Source organism: Falco naumanni, chromosome 4 (genome assembly GCF_017639655.2).
Source record: "Falco naumanni isolate bFalNau1 chromosome 4, bFalNau1.pat, whole genome shotgun sequence".
In the NCBI taxonomy this organism is placed as follows: domain Eukaryota; kingdom Metazoa; phylum Chordata; class Aves; order Falconiformes; family Falconidae; genus Falco; species Falco naumanni.
Window position 1 is genome coordinate 96360661 of NC_054057.1, and position 27673 is coordinate 96388333.

The 27673-nt window shown below is 40.9% G+C and overlaps 1 protein-coding gene across 21 annotated transcripts in view; it reads left to right on the forward strand.

Moving 5' to 3' along the window:
* Nucleotides 1-27673, forward strand: part of MAGI1 (membrane associated guanylate kinase, WW and PDZ domain containing 1) — a 355911-nt gene that overhangs the window by 180884 nt on the left and 147354 nt on the right. For all 21 annotated transcript variants that reach the window (XM_040593740.1, XM_040593748.1, XM_040593741.1 and 18 more), the window contains exon 2: nucleotides 220-336. In XM_040593740.1, coding sequence (XP_040449674.1) covers nucleotides 220-336 — 117 coding nt within the window. The remainder of the gene's footprint in view (nucleotides 1-219; nucleotides 337-27673) is intronic.

A 27673-nucleotide genomic window follows, 5' to 3' on the forward strand; every position in this document is an offset into this window, starting at 1 on the left:
ACCACAGGAAGAAAGATGCATTACGAGACAAGAGAGACCTCTTGTTTACAGCGAGTTATTTTTGGTAATTAGCCATTTGTAGAGGAAGATAAGCCTCTGCTCGTAAAGTCAGCATGCCATAATTTAGGGGACTCTGAATGGAAGTCTAACATTTGCCTGAATTGGAAATGTTAATTGTGTGCATTTAGAAATAAATAAATGCTTTTTTTTTCATTGCAGGAAGCAGACTGAACAAAGACCTGAGACATTATCTCAACCAGAGGTTTCAGAAAGGATCGCCGGATCACGACCTGCAGCAGACTATTAGAGATAACCTTTATCGCCATGCTGTGCCTTGTAAGTAGCAAAACATCAACCCGGTGGATTACATGTCGTAGAATTTCATATTTTCTTTTGAGGAGCTTTCACATGGTGGTGTGCCCGGCTCCAGGGGGAGACTCATTTTTCAGCTTGGGGGCAGACTCCTATGTGTGACAGCGGGTAGGGTTCAGGTAGGGTTGAAAAGGAAAACAGTTCATCCCTGAACTCTGCTTTTTTGAGTACATTTATTGAACAGTTGATGGTTTGATGCAAGCCTGTGATGCTTACTTTGGAGAAAAAAAACCCTAAAAAATCAGCCGTGAAGTGAATGCTTCCCTTAGAAATTGTCTTCATTAACAACATTATGGTGAATGTTCCTTTATTGGTTTTAAACCTATGAATAAAAACCCCTGCTTTTATTTTTATTTCCTTGGGAGAACTTTATTTCTGATGCTTATTTAACTTGTGAAATTGAACAGCATTTCATGGCTGAGTGCCATTGTAGCAGAAAACTGCCACTGTTGGAAGGTCATCCTCGATTCAAGTAGAAGATAAGTGGCAAGAGTTAGTGAAGCTGAGAAAGAAATGCTCGTTTTCACTCAAAAAAACCACCAGGAGGAAACCTGAGAAGTTTGGAGGGTGGTAATCTATAGAAGTTCAGAATCTTTACTCAAAATGAGATAGTCCTTGGCATTTTGGGCAGATGTACAAAGAGTGGAGAATGATCCTACTTCATTGGACCTCTGTCTGGCATTCTCCAGCTGCTGAGAGAGGATATTGTAAAGAAAAGGTTTTTCTCCTTAACTTTGAGCTGTGGAAATAATTGTATGCCTTTCAGACCAGGTTTGGATAAGAATTAGTAAACATCTTAGTTATAGGATATTGAGATAAACAGCAAAATATTTTGAAGTTTTTTATGTCATCATGAATCACAGCTTGTTTATCATAGTAGACTTACATAAATACTGAATAATGATGTTGCCACTCAAAAATCTGTATTTGCCAACAAATACCACATAATGGCACATAGAGTAATAGCCATTTTCAGTCTAAGTGTTGCATGCAGGAGAACTGTGTAGGACCACAGCTAAAATTGTGTGGTAACACTGACAAATGTTGATTCTTCAAATGGCAGAGACTGTATATCACCATTAGGTTTATTTTCATTTTATCAGTGGAAAGCATGGACCAAATTACACTTAAAGTGCTGTGCATAGACATAAAGAATAAATATGGATTATTATTTTCTGTTGAACACTTCCATTTGCCATTTTGTCAACGTGAAATACGATTAGTTTTCAATCATCTAACTTGCCAAGCTGCAGGTTTTTAAAGCATACTGTGAAAAGTGCCTTCTCAGAGAGCACGTGCAATGTGAGGCTCAGGAGATGCAGTGTCGTGATGCTAATGTCCTTCTGCCAATGTGTTATATTCCAATTTCTAAAGCAGCAAATAAAGCAAATGAGCGTAAGTTCTGTGGAAGCATTTTGTGCGTTACCAAGGTTACATTTTGAAATGCTTTACATTGATTCTTTTCTCTGATTTATTGAACTTGATGGTGAGCTAAACTACTTGGACTCACTAAAGACTTTTGATTTAAAATTAAGAGCAGTAAAAGTGATTCCTGCCTTTTAGAAATAGTTGGGGGAAATACGCTTTGTTGATGTATTAATAAGATCAGTGCTTATGCTCCATTTATGAAACAACCGGAAAATCTGAGGAGTGGAGTTAGTTATTGTGTGCCTCCATACTTTGAGTTGTAAAGCAGGTAGCGTTTAATTTTTTCTTCATGTACTGTGGGGATGGTATTAGCGGTAGCTTTTAAGAATTATGCTAATATTCATATGTGGATTTAATGAGACTGCTGCATACACGGTGGGTTGGGATGCTTTACAGGTCTGGAGATTAATCTAGCTGTACACTTATATTTTTATTCCTTGGTACACGTGACCAGTAAATCCAGAGCCCTGGACCAATCTCTAGTGCTAATGGATTATGAAGTCTTGTATTTTGAAAATGGAATTCCCTGCTGATTATGTGGTAAACATGAACAAGAACACAAGGTCACTTGGACTGAGCATGCTTGGCCTGACAGCTGCTTTTTGTTGTACTAATATAAGGGCTAAATGAAGTGATAATTAGTAAATGCAAAATGGAGAAAGATGATGTTAACCAGTTCTTCCCCAGAAATTCTAGTAAGTATCCCACGTGGTCAGCTCTGACTAGTTTGGTACAGGCGGTGAGAAAACCCAGAGGGCTTCTGCTTCCCATAGAGCTGCGTGCCAGTTGTGTGCTTAGCTGGCTTCAGAACTGAGAGAAGACGTGAGTATAGCTTTTGTAGAAGCTAGAGGTCAAGCAGAGGGGAAAGAAGATACAGAAAGTTTGTCTTGACCTTGTTATTTTGTATGACAATAACACATTGCTTAAGCATCACTTAGATTTTTACTTTAGGAGAGATGGTTGTTTGCTTTTTCTTATGAACAATTGAGGGTAAAAAGAGTGGGATGATGTCAGCTCCCAAGAGGGATACGAGTGTTGCCTAAATGGGTGACACGATGATGATTTTCTGAGACTAGAGGACTTCATCCCTGAACAAGAGAGCTGTCATAAAGAAATCAGGTCTTGAAATGGACCCAAAAGTGAAATGTTATCGAAATAAGTAGATGAACTGCATGGTTATTTTTGAAAGCTGAAGTCTTCCCCTGCTTCTCAGTGCCCTCTGCCCCTCCAGCATGCTTCCTCTCAGGCTTTGTACCCTCAGCTCCCTGTTCCCCACTGAGCTGATTTATTTTTTTTTGCACGTATGTGTAGTAAACAACAGTTGTGACAAGCTTCCAGGTGGCCTCCAAGTTTGGTTGTCATACTGTTGTGAGAGCTCTGCTGTTTCTATCACACCAAACCCACGGGTTTATTTACAGACCCAAAACATTCTCCTCTGGAATTTACAACTTCAGCATTGTAATCTAGGACCGAGCCAGAGTAAGGAAGAGGCAGGACACCTTATTTATATATTTGGATGGTGTGTAAGCACTTATGGAGCCATGCATTTGCAACGTACAAGTCTTTGAAAGAGGTAGTGTAGTTCAGTCACTGAACTAGCTTTTATTTCAGCTGAACAGACTGTCTATTATTTCCTTTGCTTTCTTCCTGATGCTCTCATTTCACTGTTAACGTCACATGCTGGGGCAGAGACTCTTTTCTGTAGTATTTTTGTCTCTGGCTTAAGAAAAATCCGCACCTTAAACTTGAGCAAAGTTATTCTCCTTACATGTTCAGATAAGTAACTGTTGGCATTCCTAGTATGTAGGATCCACTGTCAGAACTAGAGAAAACCCTCAAATATATCATCCAGATTAGCAAGATGTTGGTCCAGTCTCTAGCTGTCCCCTTTGCCTTGTTTTGTTTTGAAACACCACATTTTTCCTGTTTTCTGATGTGCCTAATGAAGATCACCAGAAATAATGCTCTATTTGTGGGCTAGTTAATGGCTCCATTGAGCTTGGAGTAGACTGTGAATTGGCAACAATTTGATGATTACTGATTGCCCAAGACTGTACCAGAAGTGCTTTGACTGATGCAGAGCCTTTGCCCACAGCTTATTTCTAGTGTGGATTTGGTTCATTTCAGCTCAATTTTGACAGCCTAAATGCTTAAGAGCAAAAGGGCAGGTTTACCAACCACGTGAGGCATCTTGTCGGGGCACCTTGCGTCATGTCTGAGTCCACCTGTGCTAACAGAACTCAATGTGACTTGCAGTACACCCGATCTGGGGGGATGCTGAGAGTCTGTGATGTAGAGTGTGCTGACATCCAGGTTTTAGGTTGCAGAGAGTGTTTCTAGGAGCAGAACTCCCCCAAAAAGGAAGGTTTACTTAGTGGAAAATGTGATTAGTTGGAAGTACATGTAAGAATATATCCATTAAATAGGTGTTTCCAAGTAGCCTTACCTTGGAATATCTCTGCAATAGTGTTAATTGGGAAAGATATACGATAGCAACCTACTTTAAGATTATAGTGCATCAGCGTGTCTAAACCACTGTTCATGGAAGGCTGAACAGACAGGATTATCTTCCTCATTTTGAAATGATAGTAGAGGGCATCTGTTTAAAATAAACAAGCAGAACTGGCCATTTGTCCTAGTTGCTTATTCTCAGTAACCTGACAGCAGTTTTCTTTTCAAAGTGTATTGAGAAGAATCAGGGAGATTATATTATTTCCATAAAAGCTTATCAGAGCATGGTTTTTTCTTTTCCTCTGGGCACATTTACTTGATTCTCCACTTGTTTCAGTCCTGTGTGACATGCAGAGGCTCAGCTATGGTGGCTCTGGCATTGTGCCTTTACTTACCAAAACAGTGTACCTGGTGCAGGCATGACTGAAATAACAGATCAGTGGTCCCCTCCTTATTCATGTATATTCGACATTTATCTTATTTCAGTACTGTGCAATTCCTTTCTTTGCCAGGCTGTAGTCTTCAGAAGCAAAACTCCAGAAAATGCAACGTCTTTTTTGATGGTGAATGAAATGGGGACAAGGTAATGGTTAGCCTGGAGTTAAGTCTTAGATGTCAGCCTAGACACTATGTGGCAATATTTTTTTTTCCCCTCTTCTTCCCAAAATTGGTGTTTAAAACCTCAGGAGGTCACCATTCAACAACTGATTCACTTTTCCAAAACAAGAACATGCCCTGGGATTAATTGGCTGGAGATTTTAACCTTAGAGATTTACCGCTTTCATTTCTGCTTTCTGTTCTCTCACCTTCCCAGAGTTTGATCTGTTTCTCTGTCTTCAATTACAGAACAGTAGCTCTAACTGTTGTGGTTCGTCTTACAGGGGAGTGTGCAGCAACATGGAAAGAAATGGATAAAAATCAATAGCGTAAGTGTCAAGTGATCTGTAAGGAGGCTTAGACAAAGGCAGCGACACCCAGGCACCTGGCGGGCCTGAGCTCTCTCACATGTCAGTGGGAAATCTGAGAATTTCCAAGTGATCTGCTGGTACAAAGGAAAAGTCCCCTTTCTAAGGAAAACCAATAATATTGAACAAGGAAACTTCACAGTATGTATAGGACAAACTTTAATAAGTGGATGTAGAAGAGCACATTGAACCTTATTGTCTGGATTTAATGTTTTCTTTGATAATTGAATGACCAAAGGGCAGTTTAGTTGCTGCAGGAGTTGGGTAAGCTGCTACAGCCGTAACCACCATCAGCTGCAGCTAACGGAGGACTAGAGGCTAAATGGGCTGGGGTCTGGTGAAACGGCTGTCAGAGCCCCCCAGACTTCAGTGATTTCCCAGGATAGCTTTTAAAGTCCGGTGGCACTGGGCTCCCCATAAGTATTTCTGAACTCCAGAATGAATTGATAGAAGGGATATGCAAACCAGCTTACAGAAGGTTCTTTTCTTTAGAATACTGAGTATAATAGTGTGTCAGTATGCTGGGAAAAATTGTTGAAGTGGAGCAGAAAGGCCTTTATGTTACAAATGCATGTGTTTTTACATGTGGGGATATTTGAGTCATAATTTCTGAGTTATTTTTAGTTACTAATTTTTATTAAGGATAAACAGAATCACTGACAGTGCACATTATTTTTCTTCACAGGCAATAAATCATCAGTTTATGTACACAAATGTTCTTTGAATTCTCAAAAGCTTTCCAGACCTGCAGCCGTATTTATTATCCAAGTACCTTTTGTTTCAGTTCTCTTCCTAGAGGTGTAATTCTGCTTTTGTAATGAGAAAAAGTTGCAGTGTCCATGAAATATTCATTTGAAGGCCCACACTGATAAGGTGATGAAGAACAGACTGATCTTTTTTGTAACACACAACAACTACTTAATTGTTTCACAAGATTTATGTCAGGAAGAAGTTTAAAATATTTTTAAAATACTGTTCTTATCACTAGGATGCAACATACAGGTACCAGCGGTATGTAAAGCTAATTTTTCTCAAGTACCGGTGCTTGTGAGTTAATCTAGCTCAGAAGAATATGAGGCGTATTTTCTGTGCTAGCTAATGTACACATACTTAATTTTTCCTGTATTTTCAGCAGAGACTGTATCCTGCCTACAGTCAGTGGGTTTACAAAATCCCTGTTGCTGTGTTCCAGAGAGTGCAGAATTGTAGCAGAGTCCCCTGCAGTTTTCAGGGATATAATTACTTCACGTATTAGTGAACCAGATGTGTTTTCACTTTTAAGAGAGAAAAGTGCCCTGTTTTGAGCAACAGGGCCAATATTTCTGTAATTTAGCTCCTTTCTATAGACAGTCATTTCTGTTTAATTTAGGAGACTTCAGACGTTTTTTCCATCTGCTCTGTCCTTTCAGATCAATAGTGCATTTTGTGCCAGTGGAACTATTGAGTTTGGTTGGTTTTTTTTTGTTTCGGTGTTTGTGGTTGGAGTTTTTTTACATTTGGAAATAAAAGCACTTATGGTAGCAAATATTGCTCCATCTGCTTACCCATTTGTGAGGAATAGCTTTTTTGTGTTTCACTGTACACCCAGTTGAAATTGCATGAGGCACCAGAGAACAGTACAAAGCAGAGGAGCTCAGCCTTATAGGCTCTCCCATGCCATTTGCCAAAGGAGATTTGGGTAAGAAGTGTGGGAAGAGATTACATGGCTAGTTTTCTTTGTTTTCTTTGTTAGTCCCCAGTGTACTTAATTTTGCATATTTTTTTTTTCTCCAGTGCAGTTGCTTTGTACTACAGCAAAGCATCTGCAAGTGGGTATTTGGGTAGTGCAAGCAATGTCTGTGCATGTGTTTTAAAATGTAAAGGTTTATAAGGTTATGAGTCTCTGGGAAAGCAGAGAGTAAATCAGAGCTGAGAGCAGGTCCTGATGTTTGGAGGTTGAAGGGGTGGAGATTAATTACCCCACATTATTTACTTCAAAACTGGCTCTGTCCTGCCATAGTTTTTCATATGATGTCCCAGGGTCCTGATTACATCTTTTGTGATGTCTGCAGTGTCCCAGCTTTTGATTTCATCGACGTGGCATGATTTCTTTTCAACTACCACCATATATCTGTTCAAGGTTTACAGTGTATTGATTATGTTACAAGCCAAGAGAATGAGTGTTCCAGGCAAAAAGAACAGTTTTAAATGAGGAAAAATTAGATGTGTAGCTATTCTTTAACTTGTTTTTCCACTCACATTTGTGTTTGGGATTCATATTTGGTATTTCGTGACTAACTCCCTCTAGAAAGCACCCATCACTCTGATTAGGTATGTTGTGATTGAATGGTGGCTTCACAGCTACAAAAGTCCTGTGCTTCTTTCATCAAAGTTGTCAGTACTTAAAGGAGGACACCTGAAAATCCTGTTTATATGATGTTACTGTGGTCCAGTGCGGCACCTGCAATTTAGCAGCAGCAGAAACGGTGATGTTTCAGAGGAGGAAACACTCGTGTGATTCCCAGTCACATATATTGCAGCTGTGACAGTCTCTGAGCCCAGGAGGGCAATGGCAGATGCAAGCTCCTGAGGGTTTGGTGGGGATGTGGACTTGCTACATTTCATCTTCAAACAATTGTCTTATTTTTTAACATTAGCATGCTTCTTCACATAAAGCATGCTGTCCTCTAAATCCTTTCTCTCTTTATTTCAGCAGAGAGGAGATTAGCCGTGTAATCATTTACAAAGCTGTTTAGATTCTGCTAGCTGTTTTTCGTTGGGGAGAGTCATACCCAATACCTTTAATGGGAATAACTCTGTAAATTAATCTTCATTGATTTTCCTCCCCCCCAACCCCAGTGAATAAGAAGGGAGAAAAATATAGAACAAATATTTCTAGTTCTGCCTCTGTTGAAGGAGAAATAAATCTTTCCTATTAGTCATAATGGTCTAGATGTATCCTTTTTTTATAATGTCCTCTTGAATAATTAGAGCTTTGAGTTATGAAGTCAAGATTCCTGGGTCATTGCCAGAACAGATTTGTTTAAGGGGGACACTAGTTCCCTGAATTCCTTTTAAAGAGCTTTGTAATGTCCCAGGGTGCTCTTAATTAGTGATTTAAGAGGGAATACATCTGTTTCACTGAGGATTGTGAAAATTATTATTTAAATGGAAATGTTTAATAAATGGCTCTTTGAAAGGCTAATGTATCTTTAAAATGAGACGTATATCACAGAGTAATCAGATGATAGTGATCTAACAGTTTTACTTGCAGGGTCTTTTTGGAGCTGAAGATGGAGAAAAACATCAAAGACCCTTGGAAGCATCATCTGCCATTGAATTATATTTCATACTTCATCATTCATTCACTACCTGCTATTTTACTTTAAACTGCAGGTTTAACACTTTGTTTACTGGGGGAAAAACAGTCAAAAAATGTTGATGTTGGTAAAAGGAGGTCTGTAGGAAGAAGCAGTATTGCTTATTAGATAAATTGATAATACTTCATTTTTAGTGCAGACCATCATGGCAATTCAAATACTACCACTACAGTGTGGATTCTTTTTCTACCAAAAAAGGAGATGGTCATATGCTACAAATGTGCAGGTAACCTTTGTTGTATTAGGGATTTTAACTGGTGAACCTCAGAACTGAGGGGCTGGGGCAGGTGACAGAGGCAGGAGGAACTCCAAATTAAGAAGCTGCTGCTTTTAGCAAACACTTCCTTGAATACATAAGGATATGGATATTTATAAACGCAGAATTACCGTCTCTCACTGTTCACAAGTCTTGAATTAGTAATCAAAAACTTGAAGCTGAGTATTTTGACTCTTCATATACCTGTTAGTTTCTGAGTCCTTGCTGCCATTTTCACTTTTGGTTTTCCTAGGGTGTGGGTTTTTTGGTGTTTTGTTTTGTTCAGAGGAGCCTAATACATGAGAGCTGAAAATGTCCTTGAATAGAGAGGTTATTTTTAACTCTCTGAATCCAGGTATGTAAGGCTTTGAGAAAAGCAGCAAGCATTACAAGATGTGCAAGATAGTTGAGGAAAACCCAGCAGGACACTAAATGACAGTGCAGAAGTGGGAAGGCTGGACTCAACGGTGAGGCAGAGCTGGACCTAGTTCTTTCAGGAATGTAAACATCCCATTATGTTCATAAATATCTTTCCCATTTTTGCATTCCCATAATTTGAAATATGTATTTTGCTATCTCACTTAGCCTTCCTTTTTTTTTTTTTTTTTTTTTTTTTTTTTTTTTTTTTTTTTTGCAATTCTCTGCAAAACACCCAGTGTTTTCTAGGAGAGAACAGCGGATGAGATGTGATAGTGCTGCTCCTGTGTAAGTAACCACACTGGAGAATCACATTGACAGACATTCTGTAAATTGCCCACATTATAGAACATTGATGATACCATTAAAATGGTAAATTTAATATTATAGTACTATTAGATTTCTCCCTCATTAACTCTAATCTGATAAACAACCTCCAGCATATTTTGAAGGTAATAGTCACCTTACAATTGCTACTGCTCCTCTCTGTCTGGCGTTTCAAGCTCCTTTAGATTTATAGTTCTTCTGTCATCTAATCTGTACTTACTCCTTTATTTTTTCTTTGAACCTGTGCTTACAAGCAGACCCTTTCCTGGAGGGCCCTGGGCATGCAATTAACACTTCACAGCAAGAATAAAGTCATCCTGAATTCCATTCCCAAGATTTAGGACAAAATTGGTTTTAGAGAATCAAATGAACCCAATGTTCAGGCAACCATGGTGAAAGCTCCAGGGGTGTTTTAGTACTGGGTACTTTATAAGGACCGGTACAGGGTAGCGCTGGTAAGCAGTGGTTGCGTTCTTGGCTTTTGCAAATGGGTTTCAGAGCAGCCTGTGCACAGTCTTGCTGGAAATGTAGATGGTGAAGAGAGGACCAGGGGTTGCTGTGGCAGGGGCTGTGACGGGTGCTGGGCGCAGCCCTGCCAGGCAAAGCAGCCCTGCTGCACTGCGCCTGGGAGCCCAAAAAGCTGTAGAAACTTTTTTCAGCTCTGTCTGTCCAGCGGAGACAACTTCCTCTCCCAAAGTTAATCCTCAAGCGGCAAAACCATGAGCCGCAGCTTAACAAAGTAACCTTAGCTCCTCTTGACTGGCAGGGAGGCTTCTGTGGAGGTATCACTTGCCTCCTTGTTTTCCTAGTGAGTCAAGGTTTAATTAGAGCACTGTCTCGAGGAGGAGGTGGTGGTTGTTATACATCACCTATCACAATGTAAAAGTGGAAAGCGACGCTGAAATGCTGACCCTTAATCTGAAGTGCACCATCTGTGTTTTATTTCCACATCTTGCTGAGTTTACAGTTATTTGAATTCACAGTTTGTTCCCCATTTGCTGTTCCCACATGGTAAGTGAATTGGATCCAAAATGTACTGATGAAAGATCGAGAAGTCTGTTGGAGAAGTTTGCTCCTACCTACAAGAGTGCTCTATCTCACACTTTTTCCACCCTGTGAGTTAAATCCCAGCTGTAAAATCTTGTCTCAAGATGGTCTTCTTTCATGGTGCGAAGTTGGGGTTACCATAAGGACAAAGACTCCTTTCCCCATCCTGAAGTGATTTATGGTTTGCCTTTGACTTCCTGCTCAAGAAAAGGTAGAGTTCTCTCACATCTGACAAAGTATTTCCCTTACAGTTCCTGTAAATTTGTGTGGGTGCCTATCTGGTGGTGTTTGGCATTGCAGCACCACTCCTATTTAACGTTTTTTCTTTGTTACAATGAGCCGGAGTGTTTGGTACTAAAAGAAGACTGGGTATAATATAATGAAGGGAGCTGTAATTACAATTGTAATAGTTTTCTTCGTGAAACTTTGAACTACTATGATTTTAGAATGGGAAAACAGCTCAAAAACAGGTTGCAATTCATTTGTTCTCCTTTTTTTCTATTTTTTCTACTGACAGCAGCGACCATTTTCTCTAAGACGTAACTAACTGTAAAAAGATATAAAATTTAAACATGTCGTATTTCAAAAGCAAGCCATCAAAATGCTGAAGGCTGTATAAACTTAAATACCTTCTTTGGCTTTTGCTGTAGACCACACAAGCTCTGAGAAATTGATTACCCTGGTGCTTGAAGGGGCTTTCATGATACAGAAACAGAGGTTTGCATTGAATTTCTTTGTGTGGGGGACTTTTTTTTTGGAAGGAGAAAAAGTCTTTAAACCCCAGATTAAAAATAAGTCATTTCATTGTTTCCTTTTCCCCTCTTCTAAATCTTATGAAAGAGTTTTCATAAATGATTGAGGAGCTGCATCTCTGAATAAATGTAAGGTTAAATGCTCCATTTCTTGTTTTAATAAAGAGGCTTTTTTCTGGAATGTCCCATTTAGATGCTGCCTCACTGAAGTATCATCTTAGTAAAAGAGTTTGTGTGCTTTGTGCAAATTGTTTTATTTTGTGGACATGAAGAGGAGAGGTAAGGAATTAGCAGTTATTTATTTTCATATTGCAGTCTTCATATTTACTGCATAACCGGTACTCTAAACTCATCATTATCAAAGGCTTTGGACTTCCAATGGGGACTGTGAGCTGACCAGACACGTACCCATAAAACAGCCTAAGACTCAATGAGGCTGTTGGTGAATGATCAGGAAGGTGAATCTTGAGCAAAGAATTTTTATCTTTTCTTTTTAAACAGTGGGCTAGCACCTTGGGCCAGATGGTGTTTTTATGAAAATATTTCTGTCTCATAAAATTAAGACTGTTTTATATATTTATAATCAGGCAAATCTCCTGTTCATTTGTGGCCATTTCTCTTATAAAGGTAATAGAAGGCTTGCTGTCTTGGTGGCGTTTTGTCCCTACCCAGGTGGGGATCAAGTACTTCAGCAAGAGCAGCCACAGTATTTGCACTATTGGGTTTGGCAGTGGAATAGATGATGGTTTTTTCCTTATGTTGCCTGGCCTTTGCGCACATGTGCTGTAAACTTGCAAGCTGTCACCTGTGTCCACACCTGTACCGAGGTGCTTTGCAAGTGATGGCTGTTAGCTGGTGTGGTTCGAAAGGTCTGCTTCTTAGAGCAGCAGCAGCAGGCGCTGTCCCCGCCATGCCCAGAGCCCCTGGTCCATGGGAGCAGGTGCCCAGGGATGGCTCCACAACACCCTGCGCCCATCCCACCAGCACCTCCCATGTGGTCCGGGGGATCTGCACATCCCTGCCTGCCTTGGTGGAGCTGCACGAGCCCCAGTGAAGCAGCCTTTGAGCTGCGGGGGAGCAGGTTTCCTCGAGGCTGGAGTCCCCTGGGATTTCAGTGCTGCATCTAAGCAATCCTGTCCTGCGAGATCTGTGGAAAGTGTCCAAGACGGACACCTGCTGGCTCTGAAGCAGTCAAGTGATTTTTCCAAAATATCTTTGGCCTCTGTTCTTTGTTTACTTTTAAAAATATACAGGTACTTTTAAAAATATACAGGCATGCGTTGACTGTGAAAGAAAGGGGAGGGTGGGGGGGAATCATTGCTACTGTCACTGAAATTCCCTGCAGATTTAAAAGGAAGATGAAAGTTTGTACTTTAAGAGAAACTCAAAGCCCTTGGGACAAGCACAGCAGAAAACAGAAAGATGGTCTGTTCTGTCTGATTGCTTGCAAAGATGAGTGCTGTGTCTCCTATGGAGAGAGAGACAGAGCTAGAAATACGTATTCGCATAGTTCCCCCATTCTCATGCCTTGCAAACTAGGACAATACCATTTTGCTCTTCCCTGGGCATATTCTCAAACTCAGCAAAGGTGACAGAGAAATAAAAAGGGTGAGGGAGAAAGAAGAGAGGGGGAAAAAATCTGCCTCGTGTTATTTCAGATCTCTAGCATACACAGGTGCTTTTTAATCCCTCTGGCCTACATATTCCACAGCCCCTAGGAATAGAGGAGTCGTGATGTAATGCTCTTTTCCTCACACTCCCAGCTTAAATACAGATGGAAATTGTTGTCATGTGTTAGAAATGTCACCAATAATATAAAAGGCAGGCTTCTGCATTCTCCCTTTTGCACTGTCAGCTGCTGCTGCCAGCTTATTCTTCCCTCTCAAACCTATTGTCATGTGGCAGAAACCCTGATGTAAGTAAGCCCTGTCCTCCCCCTGCTTATGATCCCTGCATTTTTTATTCCCCTCTGCTGCAGTGCTGAGGATCATTACATACCACGACTTAAAGACAAGACCTCACAAAGGAAGGATTAATCTTGTATTTGTGCTTGAATTTCGAAGGACTCAGGCAAGTGAGAATGTTCTGTTGTATTCTCTCTCATCTTTTTTTTTTTTTTCCTGGATGCTAACGTAAGAAATGAAAAGCAGCAAATGTGATAAGCTAGGTTTGTGTTTACTGAGCGAACCAGTGGTTCCTCAGCTGCAGGTTGTGTGTGTAAGGAAGAGAGCGGGTTATATCGGGAGGCAGGGGAGGCTGTGGGGTTGGGAAGGGAGCTGCGGAGCGGAGCTGCACAGCCTTCGCCCAGCCTGGGAGGACAGATGGCTAGTGCTGCTTTTTAATTCATCAAGCAGGCTTTACGTGAGGCCCTTTGGCGAGCGGGTGTGCAGCGAAAAGCAAGGTCAATGGGCACGAATAGGCTGAGATCAGGACCAGATGCCTGCCGAACAATGGGGCTTTTGAAAGAAATGCGGGAGGAAGCGTGGCGCTTGCTTTGTACTGCCTCCGCATTGCAGGTTGGAATGGGGCAGCTCCGATTTAATGAAGTGCATTCCTAAATGTGGTCGTCAGCCGGGGCTGGGAGACAAGGGGACATGTCAGAAGGGGGCTTGTGGGGCCGGCGTGGCGGGGGGAGCGAGCCACTGATGGATCGTCCGGAACAATGCAGTCTTAGTGTTGGATAGGAAAAACCATCAATACATCCCTGTGCATATTAATGTGATAGAGCAGGTGTTGCTAAATGTCTGTCCCCGCATTGTTCTGCCGTGGCTCAGCCGAGGAGGGGGCAGGAAGGAGACCTTGCAAGGGATGCACTCATCTGGGGCAGGAACGGTGCTGCTCCTCAGACGGCCGCATATGCTGCAAGTAAAGCAGGAGATGAGAATCGGCGCACATGGGAAGGTGCTGGGCATCCGTCCCCTGTACTAGCTTTGGCAAGCAAGGGGGGGGGGGGGGGGGCAGGCTCAGAGAGGCTGGTCACATCTTAAAGACATAGCAGGGCCAGGAGGCTCCTTTTTTTTCTGCAAAACATCCCCTAAACTAAGCAGGTGTGAGGGCTGAGAAGTGAATTTCCCGAGAGCAGACTGGGTCACCCAGACAGGTGTCAGAGATGTTGTCTCAGTGTAAATTCAGCAGTGAGAGAGTTAAAAAGGGCATATTTTTTCTGCTTTTCAGAAATACAACAATTGTGAATGAGTTGCAGAACCTGTGTGTGAATTGCAATAAACGAGGTGTACAACATGTATAAACCCAAACAAAGTATCTATTTCTGCATTTGTATGGATCCTGCTGCACTGGCTGAGGGTACCCTTCCTTAAGATAGTTTTCTGTGCAACAAAAGTAACATCTCTAAATACTTCCAGCCATGTTAGGCAGTGTAATTCTTGAGGGGGGGCGGGAGTGTACATAGTCTGTCATTATTATATGTATTTCTTAATAAAAAGACACCCATTAAATTGCTGCCATTGTGTAGTCTGCTCCCCTTGTGATTTGTGACATGCTATACTGTATTTGTCAGCAGAATGAAAGGGGTCTTTGTTCTTTATTCATATTATGGCACACTGATCTCTCAGTGAAAATGGAATATTTGCCTTTAGAGCTAATTTAGCTGGTGATCTGTTTGCTGTTACACTGGAAAGGGTTTCTGGCTTTCCCCAGGAGTTTCAGAGGAATTTGCAGGCAAGGGTTGTAATTTTTTATTTATTTATTTTACATATCAGTGTGTTAATAGTGATGAAGAGTGATCAGCTTCATTTGCTTACAGGACAGGTGAAGCACGGCCAGTGGCTGCAGCAGCTTCACATATTGCAGCTGCCTCTCCGTGTACCCCTTGTCTGTCGATGAACAGCCACATTGACCATGAACTAGGTTTTTAGTCCCAGTGCACCTTCAATCATTTACTGCTGTGTAAACTGCCAACAAGAGTTTAGAAAAATAAACCAAGGGTCTGTAATATGGACAAGCTTGTCTTGCCTATTCAAAGGCTGGCCAAGACCACAGGTTAATAAAGGTGGTTACGGAATGGCCAGCCATGAGAGTGACTGTCTGGCGATGCCAGTAGCACTTGTAGAGCGCTTTCCAGCCACCGGTGCTGAGCGTGTGCTGGATTAGGTTCCAGTATCATCTAACATGAACAGCGTTATCAGTTGCTATCTATTTGCCGTCCTTTTCACGCTCTAGCTACTCGGGTATCAGTCTGCTTGCATGTAAATGGGAATGGTTTGCAAGTGTAGCGGCTGGAATTAGCACTCAAAAAGGAGCCAAATTTTAAGGCAGTGCTTGCCCAGACAATTAATAAGATTTATTAGAAGAAGACACACTTACACCGCAGGAATGTATGGAGCTCACTTTGAAATTGAACTGCCAGGTTCAGCAGCTTGAGCTTTATGTTGTTAATTATTCTTATTTTCTAGTTTGCAGTGCACAAAGAAAAATGGGCAAAATGCAAAGCCTAGCTCAGTCCCAGGAGCCATGGTCTGCTCTGGGTGGCTTTGCTGTTAGAGGGTCTCGCTCAGTACACGGACAGATTGTGAACCTGTTGCTTGTTAATGTGTGGCTCCTCTTGCAACGTGGGAAATTGTATCAAGTAGTAACTTTGCTCTGGACAGAGCAAAGATTCACTCAGTGGTGCAGAAGAGCAGGGAGCATTTTCTCCCTTGCCAGCTTGTTTCCACTCATTACTGCCTAGTGCTAGCTCCTGTCAGATGGAAGCAACGATGGATCCATGTAGATGCAAGGATGATGCTTCACTTCCTTCTGGGAAACTGCTACAGAGCTGGCAAGAAAGAGCACAGGCAGCTGCTCCAGGAGCACTTCAACTCCTTGCTGTTGAAGTGGTGCAGAGCCAGGTTTTGCAATAACAGCAAATAAGCCTTTTCCAGTTGAATTTCTTTCTGGTTTTATATGCTTTTCTAATGCAGGTAATCCAACCTGCAATTTGAAAGCTTAGAGTATCCCTTTTGTCGTTATTGACAACCCCTAGCACAAGTAAGGCTGCCATAGCAGTCAAAGTGCTGCAGAAAGAAAAAAGCGACAATGAAAGCTATTAATTCAGCAGTAGAAGCTGATTAAGTGGTGCTGGGTTTTTGACTCTGCATCTGACAGTAATAATACTTACCCTGCATTTCAGTCAGTTAAAAGTTTGTATGCTGCAGGTAAAGCTCTTGCCTGCGCTTTGGCTTGTGTATAGACACCTTTTTGACAGCTTTCCATCCCTTCCCGTGCACTGAGTCTGTAAATGGTTGCACAAGAAATGCTCCTGAAGTTAATGCACAGTAAATCATTTTTGGTAAGAGATGCTGGGTGCTGTGGTATTCAATAAAGCTTATTCAAAATGTGGTGCTATTTTCAGTCAAATTCTGCTAAATCCTGTCCTGAAATCCTCTGAATATTTTGCTCTTAAATATTCTAGTAACAATGATGACTGGTTCACTGTGTTAATCCTGTATGGTCTTTCTGTCTGCAGCTAATCCTGAGCTGTTGTTGCTTTTCTGCATACATGAGTAAGATTCTTTACCCCTTCCCCTTGATGATATCCAGTAGAACTCCAGCTGACTACTAGAAGATAACAGATCAAATGTCCTACTCTTCATTTTTCTTCTCCTTAAGTATGACAGTTGATTTTCTTCTACTTGGAAACCAAAACCTGGAGAAGTAAGAAAGAGATCCTTGATCTGTTGTGCTCTGTCTGAAGGCATGCACTGGCTCTGACTCTGTGCAGGTTGTCTTTAGGCATCTCAGCTGTAGACAAATCTGGAAGAAAAGATGTGTTTAAAGCAAGTTTCCAGATTCACATAGATTTGACAGAATTTCTATCACAACTTCTCATTAGAGATGAAGCTAACTATAGTGATGGCTATAGTTAATATTGTTCCTCTAAAATAAAGTTATTGGATTTTTCTAGTTTTTCCTTGTACGGTAAAATGCTGGGAGGAACAGTGATTTTATTTTTTCTTTTTTGTAAAGCTGGACTTCCCTGTGGGAGATGTGCTTTGGCAAAATTTGTCTCTTTCTGGTGGAAAAACCTTCTCATTTGGGATAGTTAGTATCACGTCACAATTACTACTTGACCGTGTTTCAGATTTGGTAGAAAAGCTGATGTGAGGAAAGTCAGGGGTCTAACCTTGGCTCGATTCTCCCCATCCCCATAGACTTCATCCATAGGACAGACATTGTATCTCCTTATAGCAAGATTAGCATATTTGCATAAAATATGTTAATATCAAAATGCCCTATATTGACATGGTTGCATGGGATGTATAGATTTGGCATGTGCTTGTAGTATAAGTGCTTACACTTGCATTTAACTGCTAACATCAAAATGTCATGAACTGGAGAATCCATGGTAACTTAAGTAAAAGTTTTTCTTAAAAACTGCATAATATTTAGTTGATATAAACTGTCACAAACCCCCACATCTTTCCTTGGGAGACATTTATTATTTTTTTCTTTCTTCTAAATAGGCTTTCAAAGGATTCATTAAGAAAATTAAATCCAGGAAGAAAAATAGTTGACCCAGCAATTTGAGGTCAATGAGGCATATTTCCCAGTGAAGTCGTGTTAAGTCAGCCCGAAGTGAGCTGGGCCTGAATGACTTGGTTATGTATTTTCTGAAAATTTTCAGTATTGAAACAGGGAAAAAACTTCTAGATGAATAATGTTAGTCCTGTATGCAACTGGAATATGGCTGTGGATATCACTTACTGTATTGCAGAGTAGGTTGTTGTTTTCCCTACCCAAACAGAGATGGTGTCCCACCTGGAATCAGCAGAGTTAGGACCATCTTCATTTGCCTGATGAAACTCTTGATGGATTATAGATAGGAAATTTTAATTTGTTTGGGTTTGAGGTGTTTTGTTTTCATTAGGGTATAACACTACTTTTTAATGCATTTGAAGATAAGATGAGAATCAGACACATGAAAAAATAAAAGCTCTGAAAGAACGCTGTTGCTGAAATCATGATACACTGGGGAAAAAGTAGATTTGCTCTGCTCTTTTGCCCTGTTTGCACCCTCTCTGGGTACAGGTTTTACCAAAGCCTTTGGTAGGTTTATTGCTGGCATTGAGAAAGCTCTGGTGTTGATTTGTACGTTAATTTTAATGAATGGGGAGCAGCTGAATAATAGTCATATAGAAGGTGCTATTGAAAATGCATACTTTGTCAGCACTTCGGTGGTGATTAATAAATAGTGTGTCATTTCTCTGATGATGCTCTAACAATTCAGCACCAGAATGCAAACACTTGATAAAGGTGGGGAAGTGGCTTGGGGGGGGAAGTGTCCTCTTCCTCTCTTACCTGGGCTATGAAAAGAGCCTGAGGCTTGAGACATCCCCTGAGGCTTGGGCTGTCTGAGGAACCCAAGTCCTTTTCTTTAGCAGGGGCTGGGAATGGGCTATAACAGTGCAAGCTACTTGCTGGGTGCTACAGCAATGGCTAGTTAAAGGTGTGTTTTGAAGGTAATTTAGCTGACAAGTGCTAGTGTCCTGGTGTTGACAAGGCAATATTTTAACATGTGCTAATCAGTCATCCTAAACTCTTAAGGGAAATCAAGGGTTTACCACATTCAGATGCCTGAGCTAAAACTGTCCTTTGCCTTTTCTATACAAAGACTTAATATTTTTTTTTTTCTGGTGAAGATGAAGTCAACTCATTTTGAGTCCTAATCAGGAAGTGATTCAGAGTCAGTGCTCATTAAATCCTTCCCTTCGCTCCTGGGACTGCCTGGGAGGATGTCGCACATTACCTGCTGATGAGATGATGTTTTTGTGAAGGAGTTGAGTGCCCCAGAAAGTATTCTCACAGTGCCAAACCACTAGGAAACTGGAGAGGGTCTAGAAAGCCACAGCGAGGCTGGAATTTGAGTACTTGAGCTAGTTTTATCGTCACTCTGTTAAGCAGCTGTTTACCCATTAGAGAGAACTCATCTTTAGTTGTCTGTGATTTGGGGGACATGAAGGTTGAGCCCTGCTGTTCTCATTGTTTGAAGTTTCAGATTTTCTTTGTGTTACTAGGGTACAACACAGAACATTTAATTCCCCTTATCAGCTCCTTTAGTTATCATTTGATTGAATGGATACTTCTCAATTTTTTCCCATTTTTTTCTTTCTCATATTTCATGTATTCTATTGTTTTATTAGTGCAGTGGCCTTTTTGGGTCATTGCAGTTGAAGTATTCTGACTTTTATAAAGGTCTTGGTGACTAAATATTAGTGACCTCTATTCATCTTCCTTGTGCTTCTCCAAGACAGTGCAGTCTGATTTTGAGCTGCCCTGTGTTACAGTATCAGTGAGTTCATTGCATGGTGAATCAAAACCCGTTTCTTCTCCGTTGATGAAGGTGTCTGTTCAGTACATTGTGTTGCTGAGTTTATGCTTCAGTGTTTGGGTAAATAGGCTATCTGCAGAAGACATGGAGAGAAACTAGTTTGTGGAGCTTTGCAAGCCTAACTAAAATAAAGAAATGCACCATTACGCAATTAAAAGTATATTGTTGGATTCAAAAGAGTCTTAGGAAAGACTAACAAGCTAAGCATGATTGTCTTGAATTTCCAAATTATGTGAGAAGATGGAATAGTTAGCATTAACTTCATTAGAAAGCCTGTTACACCAACAGAAGTCTTTTTGGAAACTTCGGCCTTGTATTTTGGGGCGTTCCTTCTTGGGCACCATCTCTGAGGCATTTCCCTAGGTCAGACTCTGCCTTGTTCACAGCTGAGTAGATATGGGTCTGAGGAGAATTTGGGGTTCCAAGGTTAGGAGATCTTGGAATGATGCTGCCATAATCTGTTTTATGCATTATATTCTGCCATTATCTGGGCAAGTCTTGTCAATTACACCTGTAACTTAAGAGCTTTCCTCTTGCTCAGACTTCCTTTCTCCTTCTGGTAACCCTCTGCCTCATTTGTTATTCTCCGCTGCACACCAAGTGAAGTGAGAAACAGGTTTTATAAGTGAAATAAGAATGTCTAACATCAGGATGGAATAATTCTTGAGAAATATCTACATGCACAAAGGGAAACAAAAACTGTTCAAGCAACCTGGACTGTGGCCTTTGGTAGCTCAGAAGTACTTAATTTGGGAGATTGTATTTTAGCACGCATTTTTTTCTATGTAACATTGTAGGCTTTTTACCAAGGCAGGGAGGAGCAAAGGAGCACCCCAAAATTTCAGTCCTGTCTTCCTCCCAAAACTGAGAGCAAGCTGTCAAGGAGGGACAGAAAACGACTACGGGAGATTGCATCCGCTGTATTTAAAGTTTGGGAAGCTTGACATGGGAGTCACTGAAAGTAGAAGCTTATAATGGAGGATGTGGAACAGGCTTTTCAGGTGTTGCTGCTGGCTGTATCTGACACATGCAAAGCTTGAATTTTCAAGCAGAGGGAGATTTTAATGCTGCCCAAATGTTGTTTCTATACGTAGAACTCTTTTGCATCTCTAGCTGCAAAATGACATACTGTCACCATGGGGAGATCTTTAAATTGAAGGACCTTTCTCTAATAAAAGGTCTGATTCACTGTAAAGGAGATACTAGGGTTATATCATCTTGAAGGGCAAGCTGGTAAATGAGATGATATTATCTCAGTATGTTCTTTTAGTAAAATATTTAAAAGTGGCTCACTCCTGGTGAATTACCTGCTGACCTCATCCTCTAGCAGCCTTATTAAATAGTTGCCTGTTGTAACGTTCTTTGTGAAGTTAAAGCATGTCCCACTGCACTAAGCACTATTTCAGATATCCCCATTATAACACAAAGTCTTTATATAGTAATAGTGCAAACCGATGGCTCTCATGGGTGCTTTCATAATGAGGTTTTATGGTAACTGCTCTCTGATCCCTTTTCTCCTTTTACCAGTGTATCAAATTTACTCCATTTCTCTCCATATTCATAAAGCTTAACAAATTTGCTCTTCTAACTCTTCAGATATTCCAAACAGCAACACTTCTGATACAGGATGCATTTACCAAAGCAAGTGGTGGCATAAAATAAGGGTATCTTTGCACAGCACAATTGCTTGGGCTGGCATGGTTTAATGAGCTTCTGCTCATCAGCTGAGGTGCTGCAGCTGGCAATATATGCCCTTCTTGCTCTGAGCAAATGCAAGATGAAATGAGTTACTTGAAAACCTTAAACTTTCACTATTTAAAAGCTCATACCCTGCTTGAGTACAGGGGCGCACTGATGCTGTTGCATGGCGAATGGTAACCTGGTTTCTTTTGGTCATCTGTAACCTGAGAAGAATTTTAAAGTAAAATTGGTATTTGCCATATGGTGGTAGGCAGCTGCCCTTGCTGGTGCTCCTTGAGGTTTGCAGCAACAGAAATAACGGGGGATGTGACGACCACCTGAACAAACAATTGCACTTGTGCCTTGGGCTTTGAAACTATATTCCTTGGATATTCTTGGGTGGAGTGGGAGAAATCTTAAACTCCTTTGATGTCTTTCCTGACCTCAGATCTAATTACATTATTTTTTGATAGCTTTCCCTCAGGAGTTCCCTATTTTAAATGCATTTTACAAATACACATTCAAATGAGCCTGACACTATTAATTTTTGTAGTCTAGTTATTTTATATTGCTGACCATCCCCTTAGTACTTGAACCTTTTCCTACAGAGAGTCTTCAGTGTACTTCAGGAACCTGTGGCTTGTCCTTCTTACTGAAATAAAAAGCATGATAGGCTGATGGGTATCTCCTAGCCGTGTATTCTCCAGGAGTTTCCTGGTTTTGCCACTGGCCACTGTCATCTCTGCATGCTGCAGGCTTACCTTTCTCAAAAAAAAAAAAAAAAAAAAAAAAAAGAAGGATTGAGAAAATGACCTGCCCTAAGATACCTCAAGCTCTGTTAATAGGATGGTGTTAAGACTAGGTGCTCTGATTGATATTTTGCATATCCTTCTGCAGTTTATCTCAAACCTGAGAATTATTTTGGCCTCTAAAGAGCTATTTTGTTAGGTGTCAGTCAGCTCTGTTTCAAGAAAAAGAGGGAAAAAAAGATAAATTTCAAAATGTTACATGAACCAACAGCAAGGAATAATCCTGCTTTCTGGAAAAATGCTGCAGGAGCTGGTGTGGCTGCTCCTTTTGTCTCTGCTGCTGTTTGACCCAGCCTACAATCTGCCCAAACTCTGTGCAGTAGTAGGACTAAAGCAGCTCCTGTATTCAAAGCTTCTCTAGCTTGAAGTTTTGTTAAAAAAGGTTTGTTGGATTCTGCTTGCAGGCCAATACGTACCACACTATGCTGACTTGTGAGGTCCGATACCATCTCAGTAATTAAGTGCTGGTATCCTACAGCACGGTGGGCTTAATAGGCTGTCAGCAGCTTAAATGCCACCTGATATTGAATTTATCAGTCTAACTTTTTCAGCATTCTGCAGCAGACCCACAGTAACAATGGCCGTGGCAAGTTACGTATAGACAGTGCCTACTGCATGGGCACTGCTTGATTGCTTTAATTGCTGTTCCGTTATTTTCCTCAAAATGACAGGAGGCCTGAAGGAGAAGAAAGGTGGCACTATACGTGAGGCAGGTTTTTGCCCAGCTCCCATCAGTTCATTCTCTAGTAGACTTATGGCAGCTGTGTCCCCTGAGCAATGGGAAGGGGCGCAGGGTGGCAGGCCAGCCCACAAACCCTGGGTCTGGCTGTGATGGTGATGCCCTGGAGTGCCCGCAGTGGGTGCGCAGGGTGCTGTGTGCTAGCTGCATCAGCAGGGTCCTGCATAGGGCACCCACAGCTGTGACTAAAGTGCTGCAGCAGCACCTACCTGCTTTTTGCTGGCTTTTTTGCCAGAATGGACCAGCTGCTGCAAGGCAGGCAGGGAGGATGAACAGCCAGGAGGTGGGAGAGGGCATGGAGCTTGGATTTGCTTGTGCTGCTGTGGAGCTGCACCCTTTTTGAGTACACTTTGGGGCAAACCCCTCCAGTACTTGGCATTATGTAGGAGGCATGGTACTGTAGGGTTCCTCACCGACCCACACCAAATACGAATGAATAATGGTAAGAATTCAACCCTCTCTGTCTTATTTTCTCTGTAAGCTGAGGTCCTTTTTTAAAGCTCTTTGGGTATCAGTGGATGAAAAGTGCTATATGATTATTAAAACACAGGTTTTGTGGTGCTGCCTTTAGAAGGAAGGGAAAAAATATATTCACTTGGCAAAAGATTGTATTGTAGATGGAGCTTTGGAAATGTGACTTCCATTGTTAAAGCTAAAATTAAAAAGGACGGTTCTGCTTTATATTCTTATACTAAAACCAGGCCTGTGTTGAGGATGCATAGAAGGTTTCTGCACCACTGGAAATGTATAAAAAAGAAAAGGAATTTGAAACAAAAGAAGGGCTGGACAAAAATAAATTTAAGTAAAGCCAGTGATGCCTGTGAGTGCCACTTGTCTGTCTTTGGAACTCAGAGATGCTTAGGCAATGTTACGTTGAGTTCTTACCGGTGTATAGGCTTCTGGCCACATCATTTTCATGGCCATTAAGTTCAAATGCTTGTCTGTTTCCTGAGATGAAAGAATTGAGAGCTCTCTCAAAAAAAAAAAGCCTGCAAATTCTGAAGCAGCTGTGCTACATGCAATTCGCCTGGGAACCATACCTCAAAAATACCATTTTTACCTACTTTGAATAAGGCAGAGGCTGGTATGAATGCCTCATTGTTTTGTGTCAATGCTTTTTTCAGAAAATATCTTTCAAAATATTTATTTTTTTGTAAATGCACGCATACAATTATAGATAAAGGCTAATTTGTGTCTCTGAATATTGTACTGTCAAATGGAAGCTGAGTGGTTTAATACCAGAATGGGACTTCACATTTAAATCATGCCTATGTGCTTTTTTATGTTTTTACAATAGATTCAGTAGCTAATCATCACCTAAATGCTTTCCTAAATAACATGCCTTATTAGATAGTCTAATGGTTTATTTGGAAAATGGAAAGCAAAAATGATACTGCGTTGAGTCAAGACTGTAATATTGAAGTTAAAAAGACGACAAAAAATAATATCACATTTGTCTGCCCATGTGCACTCAGCCTTGCTGAGCACATGGATTTGCCGATCACCAGAATGCTGGAAAGTTCATTGAGTTTGACTAATTCATTGAAAATCTCAAAAAACCACACTGAAAACTAACAAATATGTAATTTTCTTGTACATCCAAGCTGCAAGGTGAAATTCTTGCTCAAAACACCACAGGGTTATCAATACTCGGACCTTAATTTCATTAAAGCCTACCTACATGCAGCTTTTTAGAAAATGAGAAGAATAAACTTGTGATATTGTCACCACGATAGGATCATCCCAATCATGGAAAGAAAAAGTGGTGGAAGTCAATTCTTTCATTCTCAAAATCAGTGAAAGCAAAGTATTTCAGGGGAAAAGCCTGCTTTCCCATGCATTGGGCCAAGTTACTTATGCTTACCATTTATATTTTACTTTCTGATATCAGATGTGGCTAGATCAAAGAGCAAACAACTCTGTCCATCACCCAACTGGAAAAAAAAACTAGTGCACTGCAGTATACAGCTCAGCTAGTATGCATGTGGTCAGCCCACATGATAATGATCATAAAGTTGTTCTTTTTATAATACAGAATAATACTTTTTTTAAAAAAAGTTACTTTGTATGCTTACTAGTTGCCTAACTTTTCAGAATTCTTTTGCTATTTGTGTTACTTGTTTGTAAGCCCAGATGAAAGTGCTCAACTAAATATGACCCAAATCAGTTAGAACATTTGCAAGCAACAGAACTGTGGCCAAAAGAAAAGTCCTGCTTCTGCCAAAAAAATACTTAATTTTTAAAAAATGTAATTTTACAGGTAGTTAATTTTTAATGCAGACAGGTGTCTTTTTGGTGTTTCAAACCTGTCTTTTATTGGGCAAGAGATACCGGAAAATGGAATAGCTATGGAGAGCATGTGGAAACTTGTTTTGGAATGAATAAAACTGCAATTTTAGCACTTAGTATTTTTTTGACATGCTTACAAATGGCTTACAAAAAAGAGCATCATCTGACTTGGGGGATAATCAATCGGTTCATTTATAATGCATGCTCATCAGTTGGGCTTTAATTTGTTTTTTTGATATGTTACTCATTTGATGGGGAAGATTCCTTTAATGTATGCGTGTGGTTATTTGTACAAAGCACTGCTGTAGCTGACAGTACTGACCCTTCAGGACAGCTCTCTTCTTTGGAAGTGAAGTACCTCAGCCTTGTAAATAAGGAATTTGCATAACACTAGCTAGAGATACGAAAGAACCAAGAAAGACTTCTCTTGCCTGTCTTTTGAACTGATTAAGTGTCTTGGCCTTGTTTTGTTGCTTTACTACGTACAAAATAGGTCCTGACAAACTTCTGAAGAGATGAGTTGGATTCTTCCAGTCTTGGAGACATCCAAGCGCTTTAACTGGGTGGTTAAAATTGGAGGTTACAGCTTGATGGAGGAATTACTAGGTGAAACATTCTTTGCTTGTCTTGAGAGATCAGACTAGATCATAATAGTGGTGTTTTCTTGTCGAAAAGATTCTTTATTTTGGATTGTTCTAAACTTGAGTCCGAACAGCAAAAAATCTTCATGCATCACAAGAGGCCTGTCTCCCAGTTTAACCTCCTCAGCTGGCATAAATCACTACAGCTTTTTTTATGTCAGGTCACAGGCTTGGATAAGCATATATATTCATATCAAGCCGCTGAATGTTTTGAGGTTCATCTATGACTAACTGAAAGTCTTTAAAAATAAACCAAACATCAGAAAGCTCTTGAAATGTTTTGTGATATAATGTCTGCTTCAAATAAATGGGGTATTCTCAATTGCCTCTTATCGTTGGTTCGTTTTAATGGACTTTTATCCTCTTTTCTTTCCCTAATCAAAACAAATGCAGCTCACCTCTGGTATGAGGTCAGCTGGGTGCTTGATGAGATTTGCTAATGCCTGGTGCTAATGCCATGGACCCACCTGACTTAAAAAGGCCTCCTCTGCACTCATCCCTGCACATCCAGGTCACCTGCTTCTGTGGGGACAGTCCAAGGCACTCTCTGGACTCTGACACATAGTGGGAATCTTACTATCACCTATATAAAAAATGAGGTTTGGTGTGTGGGTAGCCTACCTGTTGAAAAACATCTAATAAAGACCAAGTGAGGGGCCACAAGACCTAGTATAGAAACAGCTTTTTAGATGAGGTTCCCTTTTAATTAACAATCGTCCCCAGAATTAAGAATGCCATTTGTCTACTGAGATCATGTTATTGTGAGGATCCGTGTGCCTAGGCTTTCGGTCATTGAGAATTTGATGTTATCAGGATGCGGCTTAAACAAGGCTTGTGCTAACGCATCTTGGATCTGAACCTGTTGGTTCTGGGTTTCTCCTTGATAGAAATGGGCACCAGTTGAAACTATAGGTAGCTCACGTGGTTGGGATGCAGGATACAAAGGAGACACATACTGAACCGTTTCAGATGAATATGAGGGGTGGACAGTCCAGAGCCTTTGACATCTGCAGAGGTCCCAGAAGATGAGCTGTTACTTTTTGCTTTGATTGTGTAGGGATGAAAAGGCTCCCGTTCAGTTGAAATTCAGTTACATTCTTCTTCATGAATTTAAACCGTTTAGTGGGACAGAAAATTTGGAGACTGAGTGCAGGGATGTCGTGGAGTCCTACACTGGGCAAGTAGATTATGGACCACACACACAGGCTTGAAAACATTTATTTTAAAATCTTGTTATGTAAGGGGGCACAAAACAATGTGAAAGACTTGGGGTCACACTTGCAGCTGGCATAGATCAGCGTAGCACCACGGATTTCAGGGTAGGAACACCGATTTCCACTAGTTGAGATCCTGGCCTTTAATCTGTCATCAATGTAATAAAATCGAGCTGCTCTAATGACCACAGTATCTGTCAGAAATATGTTTGCCTGAAGTGATAAAGCTGAGTTGGATGCTGGAGCCCACACAAGTCAGCAAACACTGTGCAAATCTGAGTTAAACCATTTGTTTGCCCACTTAAGGAGAGGTTGTCCACGGTCATGGTATGTGTGGAAAGACAGCGGGGGAGTGAGAGGAACAACTGAAACATATGGCCAAAGTGAGCTGTCTCTTTATTCCAATGCATCAGGATAAGACAAGCTGTTGAACCGATGAGAAAGCTTCTTTATATATATGCCATATTTCAGGATTAAAACTGGAAGAAATTCAGTACCACTGATCTCACGTATATGTTTGAATGAAGATACAGCAAACTGTTAAACTGAAGACAGGGAAAAATGCCCCCAAGCCCAGTCTCCCCAAATCCATGATAGCTGC